The 21,190-nt window shown below is 45.8% G+C and overlaps 1 protein-coding gene across 2 annotated transcripts in view; it reads left to right on the top strand.

The window, feature by feature from the left end:
* Nucleotides 1–6,355: 6,355 nt before the first annotated feature.
* LOC129698163 (high-affinity choline transporter 1-like) overlaps nucleotides 6,356–21,190 on the top strand; it is a 56,414-nt gene continuing 41,579 nt past the window's right edge. Inside the window, exons 1-2 of one of the 2 annotated variants that reach the window (XM_055637099.1) lie at nucleotides 6,356–6,509; nucleotides 20,814–21,041. In XM_055637099.1, the coding sequence (XP_055493074.1) occupies nucleotides 20,858–21,041 (184 nt within the window). In that variant the 5' untranslated portion in view covers nucleotides 6,356–6,509; nucleotides 20,814–20,857. The remainder of the gene's footprint in view (nucleotides 6,510–20,813; nucleotides 21,042–21,190) is intronic. The other variant, XM_055637098.1, reaches the window with a different exon arrangement.

The raw sequence follows: 21,190 nt of genomic DNA, 5'->3' as shown, positions 1-21,190 counted from the left end.
GGATTCAGCTTGGACACAACTTTATTGTGAAGTGGTTCACCAATCAAATTAAGTTAATCTCTAGCAGAGAATATTTTGCCTATGTGACACTCATGTCTTGTCACCAATTTTAGCCAAGTATCTCTTTGTCTGCAATCCTCCAAAATGAGTAGTACTTCTACTTGTGTAAGCTCGACATGCTGAAGAAGCTATGGGACTGAATACATTTGTTTTGCTTGAAGGTATTATGCCTTATAATAAGTGTCATAGTGGTCGAAATCGTCTCAAGGATATTCTTAATCAAATTTTCACCATGGGTGGAGTCATAATGCACTTAAGCAAGAAACTGGCCAAGCCCATTTACATGTAGGAACAAAGAACTGCAGATGCTGGCTTATACCTAAGATGGACACCAAGTGCTGGAGTAACTCAGCGGATCAGGCAGTATCTCTGGAGATACAGGATGGGTGACGTTTCAGGTCGGGACCCTTCCTCAGACTGAAAGTGGGAGGTGGGGGGAGGGGGTGCTGGTGAAGAGCTGGAGGCGAGAAAAGACCAGGACCAATCAGGGCCAGCTGCAAATGACCTAAAGGAGAGGTGTTAGGCAGGTCACTTGTGGCTGGCCCTGATTGGTCCTGGCCTTTTCTCGCCTCCAACTATTCATCTCCCCCCCCATCACCTACTTTCAGTCTGCAGAAGGTTCCTGACCCGAAACAGGTATGTAGGTTAATTGGTTTGGATTGGGGGATGGGGGGGCGGGGGGGGGACGGGGCGACGGACGGACGGACAGGGACTATGTATAAACACTGCTGTATCTTCTACATGGTGAAACCAAAATGGCCTTTATCTGACAATGTGCACTTTAACCGCATGTGATTTTTTTATATTACAAATCTCAAATTGTGGAGTACAGGGGCAAATAAATAAATGAAGGGTCTTTGTCCCAAACATTATGGAGGGCACTGTAGGAGTACCTTTGAAACAGAACTCATCTCTTGCCTTACAAATGAATGATAACAGCTGGTTTTAGAATTGTAATGACAGGCTGCATCTGATCTGCCTGCCAAAGACAACCTGGAAGATTGCAAATAACCCAGAGGCAGTAACTACCTAAAAACAGGTGGATGCACTTAAAGTAAAATTGACTAGATTTTCAAGTGTACACTAAAGGGTGGGCTAGAATGGTGATGAATAAGTCATTAAAAAAACTGTCAGGAACAACAAAATATGTCAGGTACAACAAAATTGTGACTTATTGTATTCAGAAACATGCCCGCTGGTTCATTACCCCACAACCACCAATAGACCATTGTGGGCTCCACCCGTTCTTGCAACACATTCTTTCCTTGATCATCGTTGCTTTTTACATATCTTTTATTCATTTCTTCTGTATTTCTCTATATCACCATCTATATCTCTCGTTTTCCTTTCCCCAGATTCTCAGTCTGAAGAGGGGAGTCGACCCGAAACGTCACCTATTCCTTTTCTCCAGAGATGCTGCCTGACCTGCTGAGTTACACCAGCTTTTTGGGTCTATCTCTCCTCTCCTGAGACTGGGTTTGGGAAATCACATCTGCTAGTATAGCTTCCTCTGACAGCTCATTCTAGATACGGACGACCTTGTGAGTCGAAAAGTCGCCCAAGAGGTCCTTCTTAATTCTCTCATCTCTCACTTTAATCCTATGCTTATATTAAGAAAGTTTTAATTTTGAGTGCAGAAAGAAAGCAGCCATTGTTTTAGTCACACCAGTTAGTTTGTATAAATGAGTACAGACAAGAGTCCTGAGGAGTCATGATTTATATTGGCAACAAGGATTAAGATAGTCCATTTGCCATCATATTGAAAATGTTTACATGTGAACACCACCCAGATGAACATTTGTTACGAATTCTTGATCTAGTTTGTAGCATACCATGTCTGTAACTGAGCTAGATGACAACTAATCCTGCAGCTACTGAGAACACAATAAACTCCCAAAACAAATATTTTTAACCCAAAGCAATGCAAGCCAAACAACATCAAAATACATGCTTAAATAAGCATCAATACTTATGCTGCATTGGCATACAATAAAGATGATGTTCGTGCTATTCAATATCCACGGGTAACACAGTGGCGCAGTGATAATGTTGCCGTGGCGCAGCGCCAGAGACCTGGGTTCGATCCTGACCACGGGTGCTGTCTGTATGGAGTTTGCATGTTCTCCCGGATTTTCCCAGAATGCTCCTGTTTCCTTGCACACTCCAAAGACATGCAGATTTGTAAATTAATTGGCTTTTGTAAATCATCCCTAGTGTGTAGGAAAGAACTAGTGTATGGGTAATTGCTGGTTGGAGTGGACTTGGCGGGATGATGGGTCTGTTTCTGTGTTGTATCTATACATAACTAAAACTCTGATCTTGTTATCTTCCGGTTTGGCGGTCATTCTATTTGCGCAAAAACAGTACGGGATAGCGCTACAATTTTTTGCCCGCTTACACACTGTTCTCCTGTGATGCGATTGCACCAAGTTTTGTTCTGGTCGGTGGAAGCGGGTAAGAGTTATCAATGTTTCAAAATCTTTAAAAATGCAGGTGCGCAGATCGATTGTCTCTCCTGCCATTCAGCGCCGCGCGGATTGGTCCTTTCTACTGTCACTCCACGGGACGGCCTGGCCCTTCCTGCTCCATTGCGTCTTTACTGCAGCTGCGGGAGGCTCTGGAGGGCCGGTGGAGATCTCCAATCGGACACAATTTTCGGAGGGAGGGACCTGAAATGGCAGCCTGGCCCAGCCCGGCCCAGCCCAGCCCAGCCCAGCCCAGCCCAGCCCAGCCCAGCCCAGCCCAGCCCAGCCCAGCCCAGCCCAGCCCAGCCCAGCCCAGCCCAGCCCAGCCCAGCCCAGCCCAGCCCAGCCCAGCCCAGCCCAGCCCAGCCCAGCCCAGCCCAGCCCAGCCCCCAGCCCAGCCCAGCCCAGCCCTGCCCAACCCAGCCCACCCAACCCAGCCCAGCCCAGCCCAGCCCACCCCAACCCAGCCCAGCCCAACCCAACCCAGCCCAGCCCAGCCCAACCTAGCCCAGCCAGCCCAACCCACCCAGCCCAGCCCCAGCCCAGCCCAGCCCAGCCCAGCCCAGCCCAGCCCAGCCCAGCCCAGCCCAGCCCAGCCCAGCCCAGCCCAGACCACCCAACCCAGCCCAGCCCAGCCCAACCCAACCCAGCCCAGCCCAACCCAGCCCAGCCCAACCCAGCCCAGCCGAGCCCAGCCCAACCTAGCCCAGCCAGCCCAGCCCAACCCAGCCCAGCCCCAGCCCACCCAGCCCAGCCCAGCCCCCCAGCCCAACCCAGCCCAGCCCAACCCAGCCCAACCCACCCAGCCCAGCCCAGCCCAGCCCAGCCCAGCCCAACCCAGCCCAGCCCAACCCAGCCCTGCCCAGCCCAGCCCAACCCAGCCCAGCCCAACCCAGCCCAGCCCAGCCCAGCCCAGCCCAACCTAGGCCCCAGCCCAGCCCAGCCCTGCCCAGCCCAGCCCAGCCCAGCCAGCCCAGCCCAGCCCTGCCCCAGCCCAGCCCACCCGGCCCAGCCCAGCCCAACCCAGCCCTGCCCAGCCCAGCCCAACCCAGCCCAGCCCAGCCCAGCCCAACCTAGGCCAGCCCAGCCCAGCCCAGCCCACCCCAACCCAGCCCAGCCCAGCCCAGCCCAGCCCATAGTCGACGATGTCGCCAAATAGAAAGTGGAGACTCTGATCCCAACGGAGGAGGATGCCAACCGCCAACCCTTCCGGTCTGGTCCTCCTCCCTGGCTCCTGCCCCCCCTCCCCCGTGATACCGCACTCTCCCTCATGGCTCTTCCCCGTCTTTACTCTGAGCTCTCTACCCCACACACCTCTCCCACTGCCCATACATCACTCCCCTCCACAATGACCCCCCCTGCCCCCACACCCCTCCCGTCCCCTCCCACACCCTTACACCCCACACACCCCTCCTCCCCCCACGCCCTTCCCCTCACACCGTTCCCCCCCCAAACACACACTCCCACCCACACACTCCTCCCTCACACACACACCCCTCTTTCCCCCACAACCCCTCCCTGCCCACTACCCCCCCCACACAACCCCACAATGCCCCCCACAATGCCCCCCCACAACACCACATCCCCCGCCGACACACACCCCTCCCCCCCCCACACACCATTGCCTACACACCCCCTCTCCCCCCCCCACCCCCCCCCCTCCCCCCACACCCCCCTCTCTCCCCCACAATCCCCCCTCCCCCCACAACCCCCCTCCTCCTCCCCACAACTCCTGTCTCTCCCCCACGACCCCCCCCCTCTTCCCCCACAACTCCCCCCTCCCCCCCTCTCCCCCCCCACAACCCCCACCCCCTCCTCCACACCACCCCCTGCCCACAACGCCCCTTGTCCACATCCCCTTACCCCCCACAACCCCTCCCCTCCACACACCACAGCTCACACACACACACCCCTCCACCAAACCACCCCTCCCCCTCCAACATCCTTCCTCCCACCCACACCCCGCCCCCACACACACCCCCCCTCTATCACACACCCCCCCGCATCTCTCTCCCCCCCCCCCCTCGCAAACCCCTCTCGCCCACATACACACCTCCCCCGTGGTGACTGGGACCCAATGGGTCCCAATTAGTCTAGTCTCTAAACTAAATGTATTCAGCAAAATAGAAACATAATTGATTGAGGAAGTATCATTGGTAATAATCGCGTGGTATGTCACTCCGCCTGCTGGACATGGTCTGTATGCCAAGTTATAGGTACTGCTAATGCAGTTCACTCACCTGACTGAAGCTTATTTAGAAATATTGTATTATTGCTACTAATATTTTTTGTATGAAAACCAAATAAAAAATAGCAAGCATATTTCATAAATCATATTTGTCATTGACGAAACACTCAGAGACTTTGGCAAAATCACCCTACTTTATAAATTTCACTCCAATAGGTGGTATCTATTGGGAGAAATGTAGTACTGTAAACATGCAAACATTACAGCACAGTACAGCACAAGAACAGGCCCTTCGGCCCACAATGTCTGTGCCGAACATGATGCTAACACCTACTGCATGCAATTTCTTCCCAAAACTAAAGTCCTCTAAGCTAGGCAACCTCCTGGTGAAGATAGACGCAACGTGTTGTAGTAACTCAGTGGGTCAGACAGCATCTCTGGAAAAAACGGATGAGTGACGTTTCGGGTCGGAACCCTTCTTCAGACTGAAGAATCCTTCAGACCCTTCAACATCTATTGAATATCCTCTGCACACTTTCCAGTGCAAGCACATCCTCCCTATAGTGTGGTGATCTAAGCTGCATGTAATAATGCAAGTTCAGTGTAACCAGCGTCTTGTGATGGTGCAACATAAAATTTCTACTTTCATATATAATAAAAGCTCGCATGTCATCTACCTTCTTGACCTCCCTGTCGACCTGTGTTGTCACTTTCTGACAACAATAGACTTTAATCCTAAAGTCCTTCAGTCAGCAAGAGTAAAGCCCCTGTCCCACTTAGGAGACCTAAACAACAACCTCTGGTGACCTTGCTCGCCACCCAAGGTTTCCATGAGGTCACCAGAGGTTTTGGTCACTCTCCCTAATGGTTGAAAGTGGTTTCCGCGTGGTCGAGGCTTCATCTAGGTTGCTGCTATTTTTTCATCAATGTTAAAACCGGCCTCGACTAAAAATAGGTTGCCGTTTTAAAAATCGATAATTTTTTTGTCGCAGGTCTAGTCGAAGCCGGTTTTCTTCATAGTCGAGGAATGTTTTCAACATATGCGTGGGAGGTGGTAGGAGCAGGTCACCTCGACCTTGATTTTTTTTTGGGTGGTGGGCAAGGTCACCAGGGGTTGCTGTTTAGGTCTCCTAAGTGGGACAGGGGCAAGGCCACGTGCAAACTGGACGAACAGCACTTCATATTCCACGGGTAGCTTTCAAGCTAACGAAAGGAACATTGAATTCTACATTTTTAGGTGATTAACCTACAAATACCAACCCCCCCTTTCTCCTCTCCCTTCCACATATTCTTTCCCCTTGCTTCACAATTTGTACCTGTTCTATCCTTATCACACATTTTGACTTTCATCTCCGGCATTAGACAGCCACCTGTCCACAATTCCCCTCACCTGTATCCACCAATCACTCGCCTGCCTCTCCTCTCATCCAACTTTTTCCCCCTCCCCACCCTCCTCCCCTCCACCACAATCAGTCTGAAGAAGGGTCCCGACTTGAAACATCACTTACCCATGTTCTCCAGAGATGCTGCCTGACCCGTCGAGTTACTCCAGCGCTTTATGCCAAAATTATTTACTTGGTCCTCTATTCAGGAGAATATTTTTAGTTGTTGAAGACTCCTCGGTGATGAAACCTGGTTTGGAACAATCTGATAAATGTTGCCATGGAGATGGAATGTCCAAAAAAGAGTGAAACCAAACAGAAATATTTTTAAATCATACAAAGGAACAAAAAGCAGCAAGAAATGAGAGGTATACGGAAGTAAGTGAAAATGGACTGTCTGGAATATTAGAAAGGGTAAGTGAGAATGGGGACAGATTGTAAATGGTGGTTAGAATGTAAAGAAACGTTTTAATTGTGTTAGTAAACCACGGCCTAAAATCTTGAGCTTTCTAGCACATTCCTGTTCAAATCCACTAGATGTGCTAGGGATCAAGACTATGCGAAGCACAGATTTTACTGACTGATGCTCCCTTCTGCCCCAAATAAAGTCACCTGTACCATAGTCACAGGCAAGCAGTTTATTTTACCTCCAATCTGACCAAAAGGTAGCAGTCAGTGTTGTAGCACTCAGTTGCAGAGGCAAGTAGTTGTTGTAAGAGAGGCATAAAGTAAAGTCACCTGTGGTTTGGGGAGGAAACAGAGAACTGTTTGAAGGTGTGGAGGAGGCAATGTAGGCCTATTTAATTTGGTGGGATTTGAGGGCAATGAAAATTGCAGATATGTTAATAGGCTGTGTCTGGGTGCTGCCCACGACTCACAGTATATGAACAATGGTCGACGTTTGAGGGTAAATGGCCCACACTTGTGGCGCTCCTGTTTCCTTGCCTCTAGGTAGATACAGTCAATGCTATTAGTGTTATTGATATTAATATTGACATTGCCAAGCACTAAATTTGATTTTTTTAAATTTGGATGTTTCTTTAAATGCCCCCTGAATGTTAATCTAAATTAACAGATCTTCTGTGGCAGTATGAATCCATGTTTTGATTTTAAATTAACACTTCCATGGTAAAAATTATGTATCTGCTCTTTCTCAATTTTCAAATCTTCCTTAATACTTAGTCTAGAATTAGACCACTTTTTTCAAGTATTACACAACTTCTCATTGTAACTTCTCCTTGTTGTTCCGCTACTCATTTTCTCACACTTTCTGAATCTTCCTCTACAGATTGTGTTTTAATTTTTCTCGTATATAGAAACATAGAAAATAGGTGCAGGAGTAGGCAATTCGGCCCTTCGAGCCTGCACCGCCATTCAATATGATCATGGCTGATCATCCAACTCAGTATCCCATCCCTGCCTTCTCTCCATACCCCCTGATCCCTTTAGCCACAAGGGCCACATCTAACTCCCTTTTAAATATAGCCAATGAACTGGCCTCAACTACCTTCTGTGGCAGAGAGTTCCACAGATTCACCACTCTCTGTGTGAAAAATGATTTTCTCATCTCGGTCCTAAAAGACTTCCCTCTTATCCTTAAACTGTGATCCCTAGTTCTGGACTTCCCCAACATCGGGAATAATCTTCTTGCATCTAGCCTGTCCAACCCCTTAAGAATTTTGTAAGTTTCTATAAGATCCCCCCTCAATCTTCTAAATTCTGGCGTGTACAAGCCGAGTCTATCCAGTCTTTCTTCATATGAATGTCCTGCCATCCCAGGAATCAGTCTGGTGAACCTTCTCTGCACTCCCTCTATGGCAAGAATGTCTTTACTCAGATTAGGAGGCCAAAACTGTACGCAATACTCCAGTGTGGTCTCACCAAGACCCTGTACAACTGCAGTAGAACCTCCCTGCTCTTATACTCAAATCCTTTTGCTATGAATGCTAACATACCATTTGCTTTCTTCACTCCCAGCTGCACCTGCATGCCTACTTTCAATGACTGGTGTACCATGACACCCACGTCTCGTTGCATCTCCCCTTTTCCTAATCGGCCACCATTCTAATAATAGTCCACTTTCCTGTTTTTGCCACCAAAGTGGATAACCTCACATTTCTCCCAGGGGAGAAGAGGGAGTGACCGTGGTAAGATGCGCTCTTGATTATGCTGGTGGCCTTGCTGAAGTGGCAGGAAGTGTAAATGGACTCAATGGAAGGAAGTTGGTGGTTTGTGCAATGGTCTGTGCTGTGTCCACAATTCTCTGCAATTTCTTGCGGTGTTGGATGGAGATATTCCCAAGCCATGTTGCGATGCACCAGAAAAAATGCTTTCTACGGATCAATCTTGCTCTATATTAATGTTAACCTCCTGACCTAGAAATTCTTTAGTATTTAAAACAACATATTAAAGTGATGCTGTGTAGGGATTTCCTGCCAATTATGTATGAGACCTCCTCCTAGCAACAACATACAATCGTGTAAATTGCCAAAGATATTTCCTCTATTTGCTCCATTACCCCGTGCCTCGCTTGGGCAATGTTTGTTTTTAATGTTCATCCTTTGCTGCAAAGGCTGTACGTACATTTTGAGGACTTGGACCTTAGGGTGGCATGGTGGTGCAGTGATAGATTTGCTGCCTTAGAAAGCCAGAGACCGTGTCTGATCCTGACTATGGGTACTGTCTGTACGGAGTTTGTACATTCTCACCATGACCTGCGTGGATTTTCTCTGCAAGCTCTGTTTTTCCTCCTACACTCCAAAGATGTACAGGTTTGTTGGTTAATTGGCTCTGGTAAAATTGTAAATTGTCTCAAGTGTGTAGGATAGTGTTAGTGTCCGCGGATCGCTGGTCGGCGCGGACTCGTTGGACCGAAGGGCCTGTTTCTGTGCTGTATCTCTAAACTAAACTAAACTAAATTAAACTAAGCTAAACTTAACTAAACTTAACTAAACTAAGCTAAACTAAACTAAACAGACCTCTAGAAAGGACAACTGCTACACACAAATATATCTTAGACTAAATTTAGCACGCAGAAGTTTAATTCCATATGAAAAATATCCTATCTACAATGACAATAGACAATAGACAATAGGTGCAGGAGTAGGCCATTCGGCCCTTTGAGCCAGCACCGCCGTTCAATGTGATCATGGCTGATCAACTCCAATCATTACCCCGTTCCTGCCTTCTCCCCATATCCCCTGACTGCGCTATTTTTAAGAGCCCTATCTAGCTCTCTTGAAATCATCCAGAGAACCTGCCTCCACCGCACTCCGAGGCAGAGAATTCCACAGACTCACCACTCTCTGTGAGAAAAAGTGTTTCCTCGTCTCCGTTCTAAATGGCTTGCTCCTTATTCTTAAACTGTGGCCCCTGGTTCCCGACTCCCCCAACATCGGGAACATGTTTCCTGCCTCTAGCGTATCCAAGCCCTTAACGATCTTATATGTTTCAATGAGATATCCTCTCATCCTTCTAAACTCCAGAGTATACAAGCCCAGCTGCTCCATTCTCTCAGTATATGACAGTCCCGCCATCCTGGTAATTAACCTTGTAAACCTACGCTGCACTCCCTCAATACCAAGAATGTCCTTCCTCAAATTAAGGGACCAAAACTGCACACAATACTCCAGGTGTGGTCTCACTAGGGCTCTGTACAACTGCAGGAGGACCTCTTTGCTCCTATATTCGATTCCTCTTGTTATAAAGGCCAACATGCCATTCCCTTTCTTCACTGCCTGCTGTACCTGCATGCTTACTTTTATAGACTGATGTACAAGGACCCCCAGATCCCGTTGTACTTCCCCTTTTCCCAATTTGACGCCATTTAGATAGTAATCTGGCTTCCTGTTTTTGCTACCAAAGTGGATAACCTCGCATTTATCCGCATTAAACTTCATCTGCCATGCATCTACCCACTCCCCCAACCTGTCCAAATCACCCTGCATTCTCATAGCATCCTCCTCACAGTTCGCACTGCCACCCAGCTTTGTGTCATCTGTAAATTTGCTAATGTTACTTTGAATCCCTTCATCTAAATCATTAATGTATATTGTAAATAGCTGCGGTCCCAGCACCAGGCCTTGCGGTACCCCACTAGTCACTGCCTGCCATACTGAAAGGGACCCGTTAATCCCTACTCTTTGTTTCCTGTCTGCCAGCCACTTCTCTATCCATGTCAGCACTCTACCCTCAATACCATGTGCCTTAATTTTGCCCACTAATCTCCTATGTGGGACCTTATCAAATGCTTTCTGAAAGACAAAGAGTTCATCTTTTATTTGAACATTAATGTTAACTGGTTTGGACCACTTTTTGAACAAATAATGCCACAGGCAGAAGACCAGCTGTCCTTCAAACCTGTCCCTCAATCAAGGCACATAATAATTCCAAAGTCTAAAAAATAAGAGTAAAACATATATTAATAAAAGTATGAAAAATACGTCCCCAGGCTGTCCCCAGGCTGTTCTCCTGTTCCATACAATCATGGATATTCAAATATACTTCGCTGAACCAGCTCCAGGTGATTTATTTTACCTCTAAAAATCTATTGACGTCTGCCCTGAACATGTTCATAAGTTATTGAAGCAGAATTATGCCTTTCTGCCCATCAAGCCTACTCCGCTATTCAACCAGTCTCTCTTTGCCTCTCAACCCCATTCTCCTGCCTTCACCCCACAACCCCTGACACCCGTACTAATCAATAATCTGTCAATCTCTGCCTTAAAAATATCCACTAAACTCCACAGATTAACCACCCTCTAACTAAGAAATTCCTTCTCATCTCCTTTGTAAAGATCCGTTCTTTTATCCTGAGGCTATGGCATCTGGTCCTGGACTCTCCCACTAGTGGAAACATCCTCTCCACATCCACTCTATACAGGCCTTTTACTATTCGGTAAGTTTCAATGAGAATCTCCCTCATCCTTCTAACCTCAATATACTCAGTGACTGAGCATCAGTAGCTCTTTTAGATTTTTAATTCCAAAGAATTTGAATCCTTTGCGTAAAGAAGATTATGAGCATCTTGGTCCATTAAAACACATTTCTTTCCTCTGTCTAGGCCTTGGCTTTTAGATTCTTCTGTCTGTGGAACCAACCTCTTAGAATCATTTTGTCTCAACGAGTCACCCTTCATTATTTTAATCTCCAGCAGCATAAGCAAATTTCACCCAATCCCTTTCCATAGGATGGCATCGTCAATCTGGTATTCAATCCATGTCCCACTGACATCAAGGTAGGTATATCCATCCATTGATAGGAAATCAAAACTCAATTCGTTACTCTAGCTCAACAAAACGTTTACAATTCCAGCCACTAAAGATGAACTTTTGTTTACAAATTAGTCTGCAAAAAGAGGCCGTCCTCTCACTTGACTTCCCAATTGCTTATTTTACCTTCATGCATACTCTAGCTCAACAAAAATTTAGAATTTACTTTTTTAAACCAGCCACTAAAGATGATCATATTTATTTGTTTACAAATTAGTCTGTCATACAGTCTTACAGTGTGGAAAAAAGTCCTTTGGCCCAACGGCCAACATGTCCCAGTACACCTCTCACCTGCCTGCCTGACTTCCCCAATTGCTATCCATGTTTCTAAACCTTCATGCATAGTCGCTGCCTCAACAACCTGCTTCGGCAGCTTCCATACAAGCCCTGTTTATTAAATTTACTTTTTTCAAACTCTACCTGGCCAAAATCTGTGAATAATTCCTCTCACGATCTATCATATGAGTTAGCACTTCTTGGGGTATTTAGAGTTGCTGTCTTATAGCACAACACACCGATTTTCAGCTGTTGTCTGTAGAGTGCACATTCTACCTGTGCACAGTCAGTTAGAACAGTGTGGAAACGGCAAGGTCCTTAGGATTGATGCAAATCCCAACTTGCCCACACCGGACCCAATCCATGTCCCAGTAATTACACTAGTCACCATTCCTCGATTCACCTCGTACCTGGTCCCGCATAGCATGGGGAATCCGGTGTGCCGGACGGACAACTGGGAGTACCTCGGGGTCAGTCATGATTGTGTACTTGACAGGTAATCTGCCCAGCTTGTTGTCGAACAGACTTTTGTATTGTGTCAGGATTTGTTGAGTGAAGCCACATGTGGCAGACAGTTGATAGACAGATGTACTGAAGGTAACCAGACCCAGGTCATTACAAGCATCAATGCCCAGCAGAGAAGGCACTTTTTCTTGGATAATAAAGAAGCTCAGGCTGTGTACACGTGAATCATGATAGCATCGTAGCTGGACTTGACCGATAGGGTGCAATGTGCCACCTGCAAATGGAAGTAGAGTGGCAGCCGTGTGATTGATGACCTAATTTTTTCAAATCCTATTGAGTTCAGATAAAGATAAAACGTTGCAACGAGTTCCAGTGTCGAGTATAACAATAACGTTCATTCTGTTGATGAGGAGAGTGACCATGGGATCTTGATGTTTATGAGACAAATCCGACAAGGAATGTATGTTGATATCCAGTTTCCCGTGGCAGACAGTATGTCCTCGTTAGTCAGAAAAGATTGCGTGGGAGCTGCATTGGGAAGCTCTCACGTTGGAGCAGGTTGACGGATTGCTTTGTCTGTACTCTGTTTCCAAATAAACGGCAACAACGAATGAAGTGATTTCTGCGTTTACAGAAGTGGCAACGTTTTCCACAAGCCGGGCAATGTTCACGAATGCCTGCATGCGAACCTCCAGAGTTCACACAATTATTAATGAACTTATCACCAGATCTGCCGGGCACCTGTGGAAACTGGCGTTGGGCCTGATAAACTGTGCTGGCAACATTAACATCAAAGGCAGAATGGGGACCATGCCCCAAAGATTTGGTGTGAGAATCTGTCATTTCTGCAATAAGACAGCGATTTTCAGCAGTCTCCAGAGTGAGATCAGCATCACGTAAAAGTACATCACGTACCTTATCTTTGAGAATGCCATAAACCAGTCTGTCTCGTATCAAACTATCGCACAAATTGTCAAACTTGCACTGGCTGGCGACGTGCTTCAAAGAAATGATGTACACCTCGACAGGTTCACCGTGCCTTTGGCTGCAGGAAATTTTTTTATGGTGCTCCATCACAAGATTAATGCGTAACTCACATGGGTGTCTGAACTTGTTAAGTAGGCACTCAGGGTCTGGAATAGATTCAGCCCGAACAATCTGGACACCCGCAGCATTGAACTGTGCCAGGGCATAATGAAATCTTCTAGCACGTCGAGTGGCCTCCATACCGGCCAGGTTGAGGAGAATAGAGGCACGAACACCTGGAGCGGCGGCAATGTGGTCCGCATGCACACACACACAGTGAAATACTCTTCAAAGATGCGCCAACGCTCGGCAAGGTCAGCATCAAATACTAAAGGCTCAGGCTTGCGAAGAGAAGACGCCATAATCCATTAAGCGTGGCTGGCCCGACAAGTAATACAATCTACCACTTCCAGTTCGGCCCTTCTTTGCCGTCCGTGATGATCTAGTACTACAAGATGGCATTATGGTAATGGGCCACAAAGCTGAAGTTCCTGCCTCACTACACAGTAAATATTTTGATGCTGTCCATGCGGGACACCCAGGCGCAGAAGCAACTGTCCTGCGAGCAAAAGACATGTTTACTGGCCTGGCATGACTGAGTACATTCACGAGAAAGTGGAATCCTGTGCAGTGTGCAACAGTTTGGCACCAACAAAAGCAACCATTTCTCTCACACCCGGTTCCTGCCCTCCTGTGTTCCACAGTGGCAACTGACATATTTGAGTGGCATGGCAAACAATCATTGGTTCATGTCGACATATTCTGGTTGGTTTGACATCGATCTTCTTAGTAGCCCCACTTCTCATGGGGTAGTTCAGAAGCTGGCACACCATTCCTCTGACCACAGAGCTCCATGTCACCTACTATCTGATAATGGCAGTCAGTTTACCAGCCAGTACTTCAAAAACTTTGCTACATGCTGGGGTTTTCGTCACATCACCAGCAGCCCTGAGTACCCTCAGTCGAATGGACTAGCTGAATGTGCCGTCAGGAGTGCCAAACAATTAATGGAACGGTCCCACAGAGCAAAATCAGATGTGTGCCTGGACTTGCTTAACCTGCGCAACATCTCGCGTGACCCAATATTGGGGTCACCCGCTCAGCGTCTGATGTCAAGGCAGACCCGAGCCACATTGCTTGTGGCGAAACAGGTACTGGTTCCGCATGTGTTCCCACCATCAGAGGTTCAGTCCAGACGACAACAAAAGCGCGACATTCAGAAAGGGTGGTAAGACAAACTGAGCAGACCGCTTCCACCACTATAGAAGCATAGAAACATACAAAATAGGTGCAGGAGGAGGCCATTCGGCCCTTCGAGCCTGCACGGCCATTCGATATGATCATGGCTGATCATCCAATTCAGTATTCCATCCCTGCCTTCTCTCCATACCCCCTGCCTTCTCTCCATACCCCCTGATCTCTTTAGCCACAAGGGCCACATCTAATTCCCTCTTAAATATAGCCAATGAACTGCCCTTCTGTGGCAGAGAATTCCACAGATTCACCACTCTCTGTGTAAAAAATGAATTTCTCATCTCGGGCCTCAAAGACTTCCCTCTGATCCTTAAACTGTGACCCCTAGTTCTGGACTTCCCCAACATCAGGAATAATCTTCCTGCATCTAGCCTGTCCAACCCCTTAAGAATTTTGTAAGTTTCTATAAGATCCCCCCTCAACCTTCTAAATTCTAGCGTGTACAAGCCGAGCCTATCCAGTCTTTCTTTATATGAAAGTCCTGACATCCCAGGAATCAGTCTGGTGAACCTTCTCTGTACTCCCTCTATGGCAAGAATGTCTTTCCTCAGATTAGGAGACCAAAACTGTACGCAATACTCCAGGTGTGGTCTCACCAAGACCCTGTACAACTGCAGTAGAACCTCGCTGCTCTTATACTCAAATCCTTTTGCTATGAATGCTAACATACCATTTGCTTTCTTCACTGCCTGCTGCACCTGCATGCCTACTTACAATGACTGGTGTACCATGACACCCAGGTCTTGTTGCATCTCCCCTTTTCCTAATCGGCTACCATTCAGATAATAGTCTACTTTCATGTTTTTGCCACTCACATTTATCCACATTATACTGCATTTGCCGTGCATTTGCCCACTCACCCAACCTATCCAAGTCACCTTGCAGCCTCCTAGCATCCTCCTCACAACTAACACTGCCCCCCAGCTTTGTGTCATCTGCAAACATGGAGATGTTGCATACAATTCCCTCATCCAGATCATTAATATATATTGTAAATAGCTGGGGTCCCAGCACTAAGCCTTGCAGTACCCCACTAGTCACTGCCTGCCATTCTGAAAAGGACCCGTTTACTACTACTCTTTGCTTCCTGTCTGCCAGCCAGTTCTCTATCCACATCAATACTGAACCCCCAATACCGTGTGCCTTAAGTTTGTATTCTAATCTCTTATGTGGGACCTTGTCGAAAGCCTTGTCGAAAGCCTTCTGAAAGTCCGGATATAACACATCCCCTGGTTCTCCCTTATCCACTCTACTAGTTACATCCTCGAAAAATTCTATAAGATTCGTCAGACATGATTTATCTTTCATAAATCCATGCTGACTTTGTCCAATGAATTCACCACTTTTCAAATGTGCTGCTATCCCATCTTTAATAACTGACTCCAGTATTTTCCCCACCACCGATGTTAGACTAACTGGTCTGTAATTCCCCGTTTTCTCTCTCCCTCCTTTTTTAAAAAGTGGGGTTACATTAGCTACCCTCCAATCCTCAGGAACTACTCCAGAATCTAAAGAGTTTTGAAAAATTATCACTAATGCATCCACTATTTCTGGGGCTACTTCCTTAAGTACTCTGGGATGCAGCCTATCTGGCCCTGGGGATTTATCGGCCTTTAATCCATTCAATTTACCTAACACCACTTCCCGGCTAACCTGGATTTCACTCAGTTCCTCCATCTCATTTGACCCCCGGTCCCCTGCTATTTCCGGCAGATTATTTATGTCTTCCTTAGTGAAGACAGAACCAAAGTAGTTATTCAATTGGTCTGCCATGTCCTTGTTCCCCATGATCAATTCACCTGTTTCTGACTGCAAGGGGCCTACATTTGTTTTAACTAATCTTTTTCTCTTCACATATCTATAAAACTTTTGCAGTCAGTTTTTATGTTCCCTGCCAGTTTTCTTTCATAATCTATTTTCCCTTTCCTAATTAAGCCTTTTGTCCTCCTCTGCTGGACTCTGAATCTCTCCCAGTCCTCTGGTAGGCTGCTTTTTCTGGCTAATTTGTACGCTTCATCTTTTGTTTTGATACTATCCCTGATTTCCCTTGTTTTCCACGGATGCACTACCTTCCCTGATTTATTCTTTTGCCAAACTAGGATGAACAATTTTTGTAGTTCATCCATGCAGTTTTTAAATGCCTTCCATTGCATATTCACGTCAATTTAAGAATCATTTGCCAGTCTATCTTGGCCAATTCATGTCTCATACCCTCAAAGTCACCTTTCTTTAAGTTCAGGACCCTTGTTTCTGAATTAACAATGTCACTCTCCATCCTAATGAAGAACTCAACCATATTATGGTCTCTCTTGCCCAAGGGGCCACGCACAACAAGATTGCTAACTAACCCTTCCTCATTACTCAATACCCAGTCTAGAATAGCCTGCTCTCTCGTTGGTTCCTCTACATGTTTGTTTAGAAAACTATCCCGCATACATTTCAAGAAATCCTCTTCCTCAGCACCCCAGCTAATTTGATTCACCCAATCTATATGTAGATTAAAGTCACCCATTATAAATGTTTTACCTTTGTTGCACGCATTTCTAATTTCCTGTTTGATGCCATCCCCAACTCCACTACTACTGTTAGGTGGCCTGTACACAACTACCACTAGCATTTTCTGCCCCTTAGTATTTCGCAGCTCTACCCATATCATTTCCACATCCTCCAAGCTAATGTCCTTCATTTTTATTGCGTTAATCTCCTCACTAATCAGCAACACCACCCCACCTCCTTTTACTTTCTGTCTATCCCTCCTGAATATTGAATATCCCTGGATGTTCAGCTCCCAGCCTTGGTCACCCTGGAGCCATGTCTCCGTGATCCCAACTATATCATATTCATTAATAACTATCTGCACATTCAACTCGTCCACCTTATTACGAATGCTCCTTGCATTAAGATACAAAGCCTTCAGGCTTGTTTTTACAACACTCTTACCCCTTATACAATTATGTTGAAAAGTGGCCCTTTTTGATTTTTGCCCAGGATTTGTCTGCCTGCCACTTTTACTTTTCACCTGGCTACCTATTGCTTCTACCCTCACTTTACACCCCTCTGCCTCTCTGCTCTTGCACCCATCCTCCTGCCACATTAGTTTAAATCCCCCCCGACAGCACTAGCAAACACTCCTCCAAGGACATTGGTTCCATTCCAACCCAGGTGCAGACCGTCCTGTTTGTACTGGTCCCACCTCCCCCAGAACTGGTTCCAATGCCCTAGAAATTTGAATCCCTCCCCCTTGCACCATTTTTCAAGCCACGTATTCATCTGCAATATCCTCCTATTTCTACTCTGACTGGCCCGTGGTACTGGTAGTAGCCAGAGATTATTACCTTTGAGGTCCTACTTTTAAGTTTATCTCCTAGCTCCCTAAATTCACCTTGTAGGACCTCACCCCTGTTTTTACCTATATCGTTGGTGCCAATGTGCACAACGACAACTGGCTGTTCACCCTACCCCCTCCAGAATGTTCTGCAGCCGTTCAGTGACATCCCTGACCCTTGCACCAGGGAGGCAACATACCATCCTGGAGTCTCGTTTGCGGCCGCAGAAACGCCTATCTATTCCCCTTACAATTGAATCCCCTATTACTATTACTCTTCCACTCTTTTTTCTCCCCTCCTGTAATAGTAATAGGGGCACGCTGAGTTGGTATTTTCCCAATAATATTGACTATTTATTAATTAAACCTGTTGCTAAAGTCAGACAAGTTAGTTCAGACTGTAACCAAGAGTCAAGATTGTGTAATTTTCCTATGCAACAGGCACAGAACAATTACATTTTTACTTGCTGCACCTTTACAGCCCATTAAACCAATAACACAACCAATAAAAAAACAATAATCAATAATACAATAAAGTATGGGTAGGAAGGAATTGTAGATGCTGGTTTAAACCGAAGATTGATGCAAAAAGCTGGAGTAACACAGTGGGACAGGCTGCTTCTCTGGAGAGAAGGAATGGGTAACGTTTCGGGTCGAGACCCTTCTTCAGACCCTTAGTTGGGGGGGGCTTTCTGGAGCGCTAGTATGGGTGTTGTGGGCTGAAGGGACTGGTTTCCAGAGGGCTAGTATGCAAATTGTGCGCCAAATGGATTCTTGGGCTGGCATCTCAGTCAATCAAGCCTGTTGTGCTGGCAACTCACTCACTCACTGGTGGGCTGGTAGTTGACTCACGGCTAATCCTTGAAATTCTATTTCAAGCAGGGTATAAGGGTCGAGACCCTTCTAGGGGGCCACAAAACATAGTGCTTACCTTCTCCCTCAGAGGCCACCAACTTTAAGTGCAGTTTCTAAATTTGAAGTAGGGTGCAAAGCGACTAAAGACCCATTCCTTCCCTCCTCCATCTTGCAGAGACTGAGCCACACCCACATTTCCGGCTTTTATAACCCCCTAACCCCTCCCCCACCGGAAAAGGTGTGGCTCTCATGCAGTGATTGACAGGAGAGAGATTCTCAACATTTTTTTTTAAACTAATAACACTTTTATTTTTCATTGATGGAAAGAATTCTCTGCACTTGCTCAGCGGAGGGGGACTGAGTAAGATGGCCAAAAATCACAGCCGTAAGTGGTAGCTTTTTATCTAAAATCAATATACAGGGCAAACAGGAAGTGCATTTACAGTAGTGCCTTTTAACTTCAAGCCAAAGCACCCACATTTGCAGTAAGAGGTCTTTCAACTTCATCCACACCAAGCACCATATTGCCACCTCTCACCAATTCAAAGCTCCCAAGCCACCATTTGCAGTAAGGCCTTTCACTTCAAGCCAAAGCTCCCAAGCCACCATTTGCAGCGCCTTTCAACTTCAAATCAAAGCTCCCAAGCCACCATTTGCAGTAAGTAGTGCTTTCAACTTCAAGCCAAAACACCCAAACCACCATTTGCAGTAAGTATTGCCTGTCAACCTCATGCCACCATTTGCAGTAAGGTGCCTTTGTCAAGCCAAAGCACCCTGAAGGTAAGAGTGCATTTTTACTTCAGAGGGCTAGCCACCATATGCAAATGCCTTCAACTTAAAGCCAAAGCACCTAAGCCACCATTTGCAGTAAGTAGTGCCTTTCAACTTCAAGCCACAATTTGCAGTAAGTAGTGTCTTTCAACTTCAAGCCAATGCACCCACGCCCCCCATTTGCAGTAAGTAGTGCCTTTCAACTTCAAGCCACACCCAAGCCATCATTTGCAGGAAGTAGTGCCTTTCAACTTCAAGTCAAAGCTCCCAAGCCACCATTAGACATTTTTTTGCAAACTTTAGAACCAATAGAGACACTTTTTGCAAGCTTTAGAACCAATAGACATTTTGTGCAAGCTTTAGAACCAATAGACATTTTTTTTTGCAAGCTTCAGAACCAATAGAGACACTTCTTGCAAGCTTTAGAACCAATAGACATTTTTTGCAAGCTTTAGAACCAATAAACATTTTTTGAAAGCTTTAGAACCAATAGACACTTTTTTGCAAGCTTTAGAACCAATAGACACATTCTGCAAGCATTTTAGAACCACTAAGGGCATTTACATTTGAGTAGACATGTGTTCAGTGTTATTCACAGCTCAGAGAAACGAGACCCTCTGCCTTCCTCCAGCTTGCATACACTGATTGAGGCACACCACTTCCTGGTTTTATAGTCCCTCCCCCCTGCTGCCAGCGGGGGCAGCAGAGAGAATGGGGAATTTTGTAAAAACATTAATATCTCTGTCATTTTTAATCGACGGGAAAAATCCTCGGCACACATGTGGCAGAGGAGGGCTCTGAGCAAGGTGGCCGAAAATGATGGCCGTAGGTGGCGGCGTTTTCTCGGAAATCGCAGCACAGATGGCCAAAACCAGTCAAGAACAGACTTTTAGTAATATATAGATAGATAATAAAGTATCTGTAATACTAGGTAACCAGACTTTAATAGTGCCTAACATTTGTAAGTACTTTTTAAGTATACAGAGGATTTACACTTTAATAAAGTGGGAACTTCTACTTGCCATATAACAATTATTCTAAATTTTATTCTAAGAGACTCACATGTGTATGAGGATGGCAAAGAACTATATCAAAACACCACTAGAGGGCTGCATATGTCAATGATTATCTGCACTATCTTTTCAGCTATTGTAGATGCTCTAATACATAGATTATTCCTCCTCCTTGGTACCAAATAATAATGAGAATTCTTTCTCTCGAAGGTTTCCAAAAAATATTCACAATTAGGTATTTGTTTCCCCAGAAGAGGATGGTGTAATTTACAGCCAAGATGCCTGTTTTCTTCCTCCATTCCTGTTGACTAACTTATCGAGGCATAGTTACAATCTTGGGCATTACCCAATATTTAATTTTGAACTCCAGTCCTTGATGGTCTTCAAGAATAAATATTGTTATGAATCCTATCATGTTTATTTAAAGATGTCGACTTGTAATTAATATGTTTATTTTATCCAGCCATTGGTGACAAGCGCCTGCACTAAGTGCATTTTTAATTGAAAATGACTGCCAATGTAGGAGGCATTATCGCTATTGTCCTATTCTATTTGTTAATCCTGGCCATTGGACTATGGGCTGCCTGGAAAACTCACATAAGAACTAGTAGAGCTGAACTACTGCGAAATGAGGTTATAATGGTAGGAAGACGAGACATAGGCCTTATCCTTGGAATGTTTACAATGACTGGTGAGTTTGTTAATTTAAATTTACCTTTACCTTTTATATTGTTGAAAAAATGTACTTATGAGAACTGCACTAGAATGGAAAATGTGTCTAAAGACTATTTGTTATCACTTTAGTTTAGTTTAGAGATACACAGTCAAAATAGGCCCTTC

The sequence above is a fragment of the Leucoraja erinacea genome, chromosome 6 (genome assembly GCF_028641065.1).
Source record: "Leucoraja erinacea ecotype New England chromosome 6, Leri_hhj_1, whole genome shotgun sequence".
NCBI classification, from domain to species: domain Eukaryota; kingdom Metazoa; phylum Chordata; class Chondrichthyes; order Rajiformes; family Rajidae; genus Leucoraja; species Leucoraja erinaceus.
This window is presented reverse-complemented; position numbering and strand designations above follow the sequence as displayed.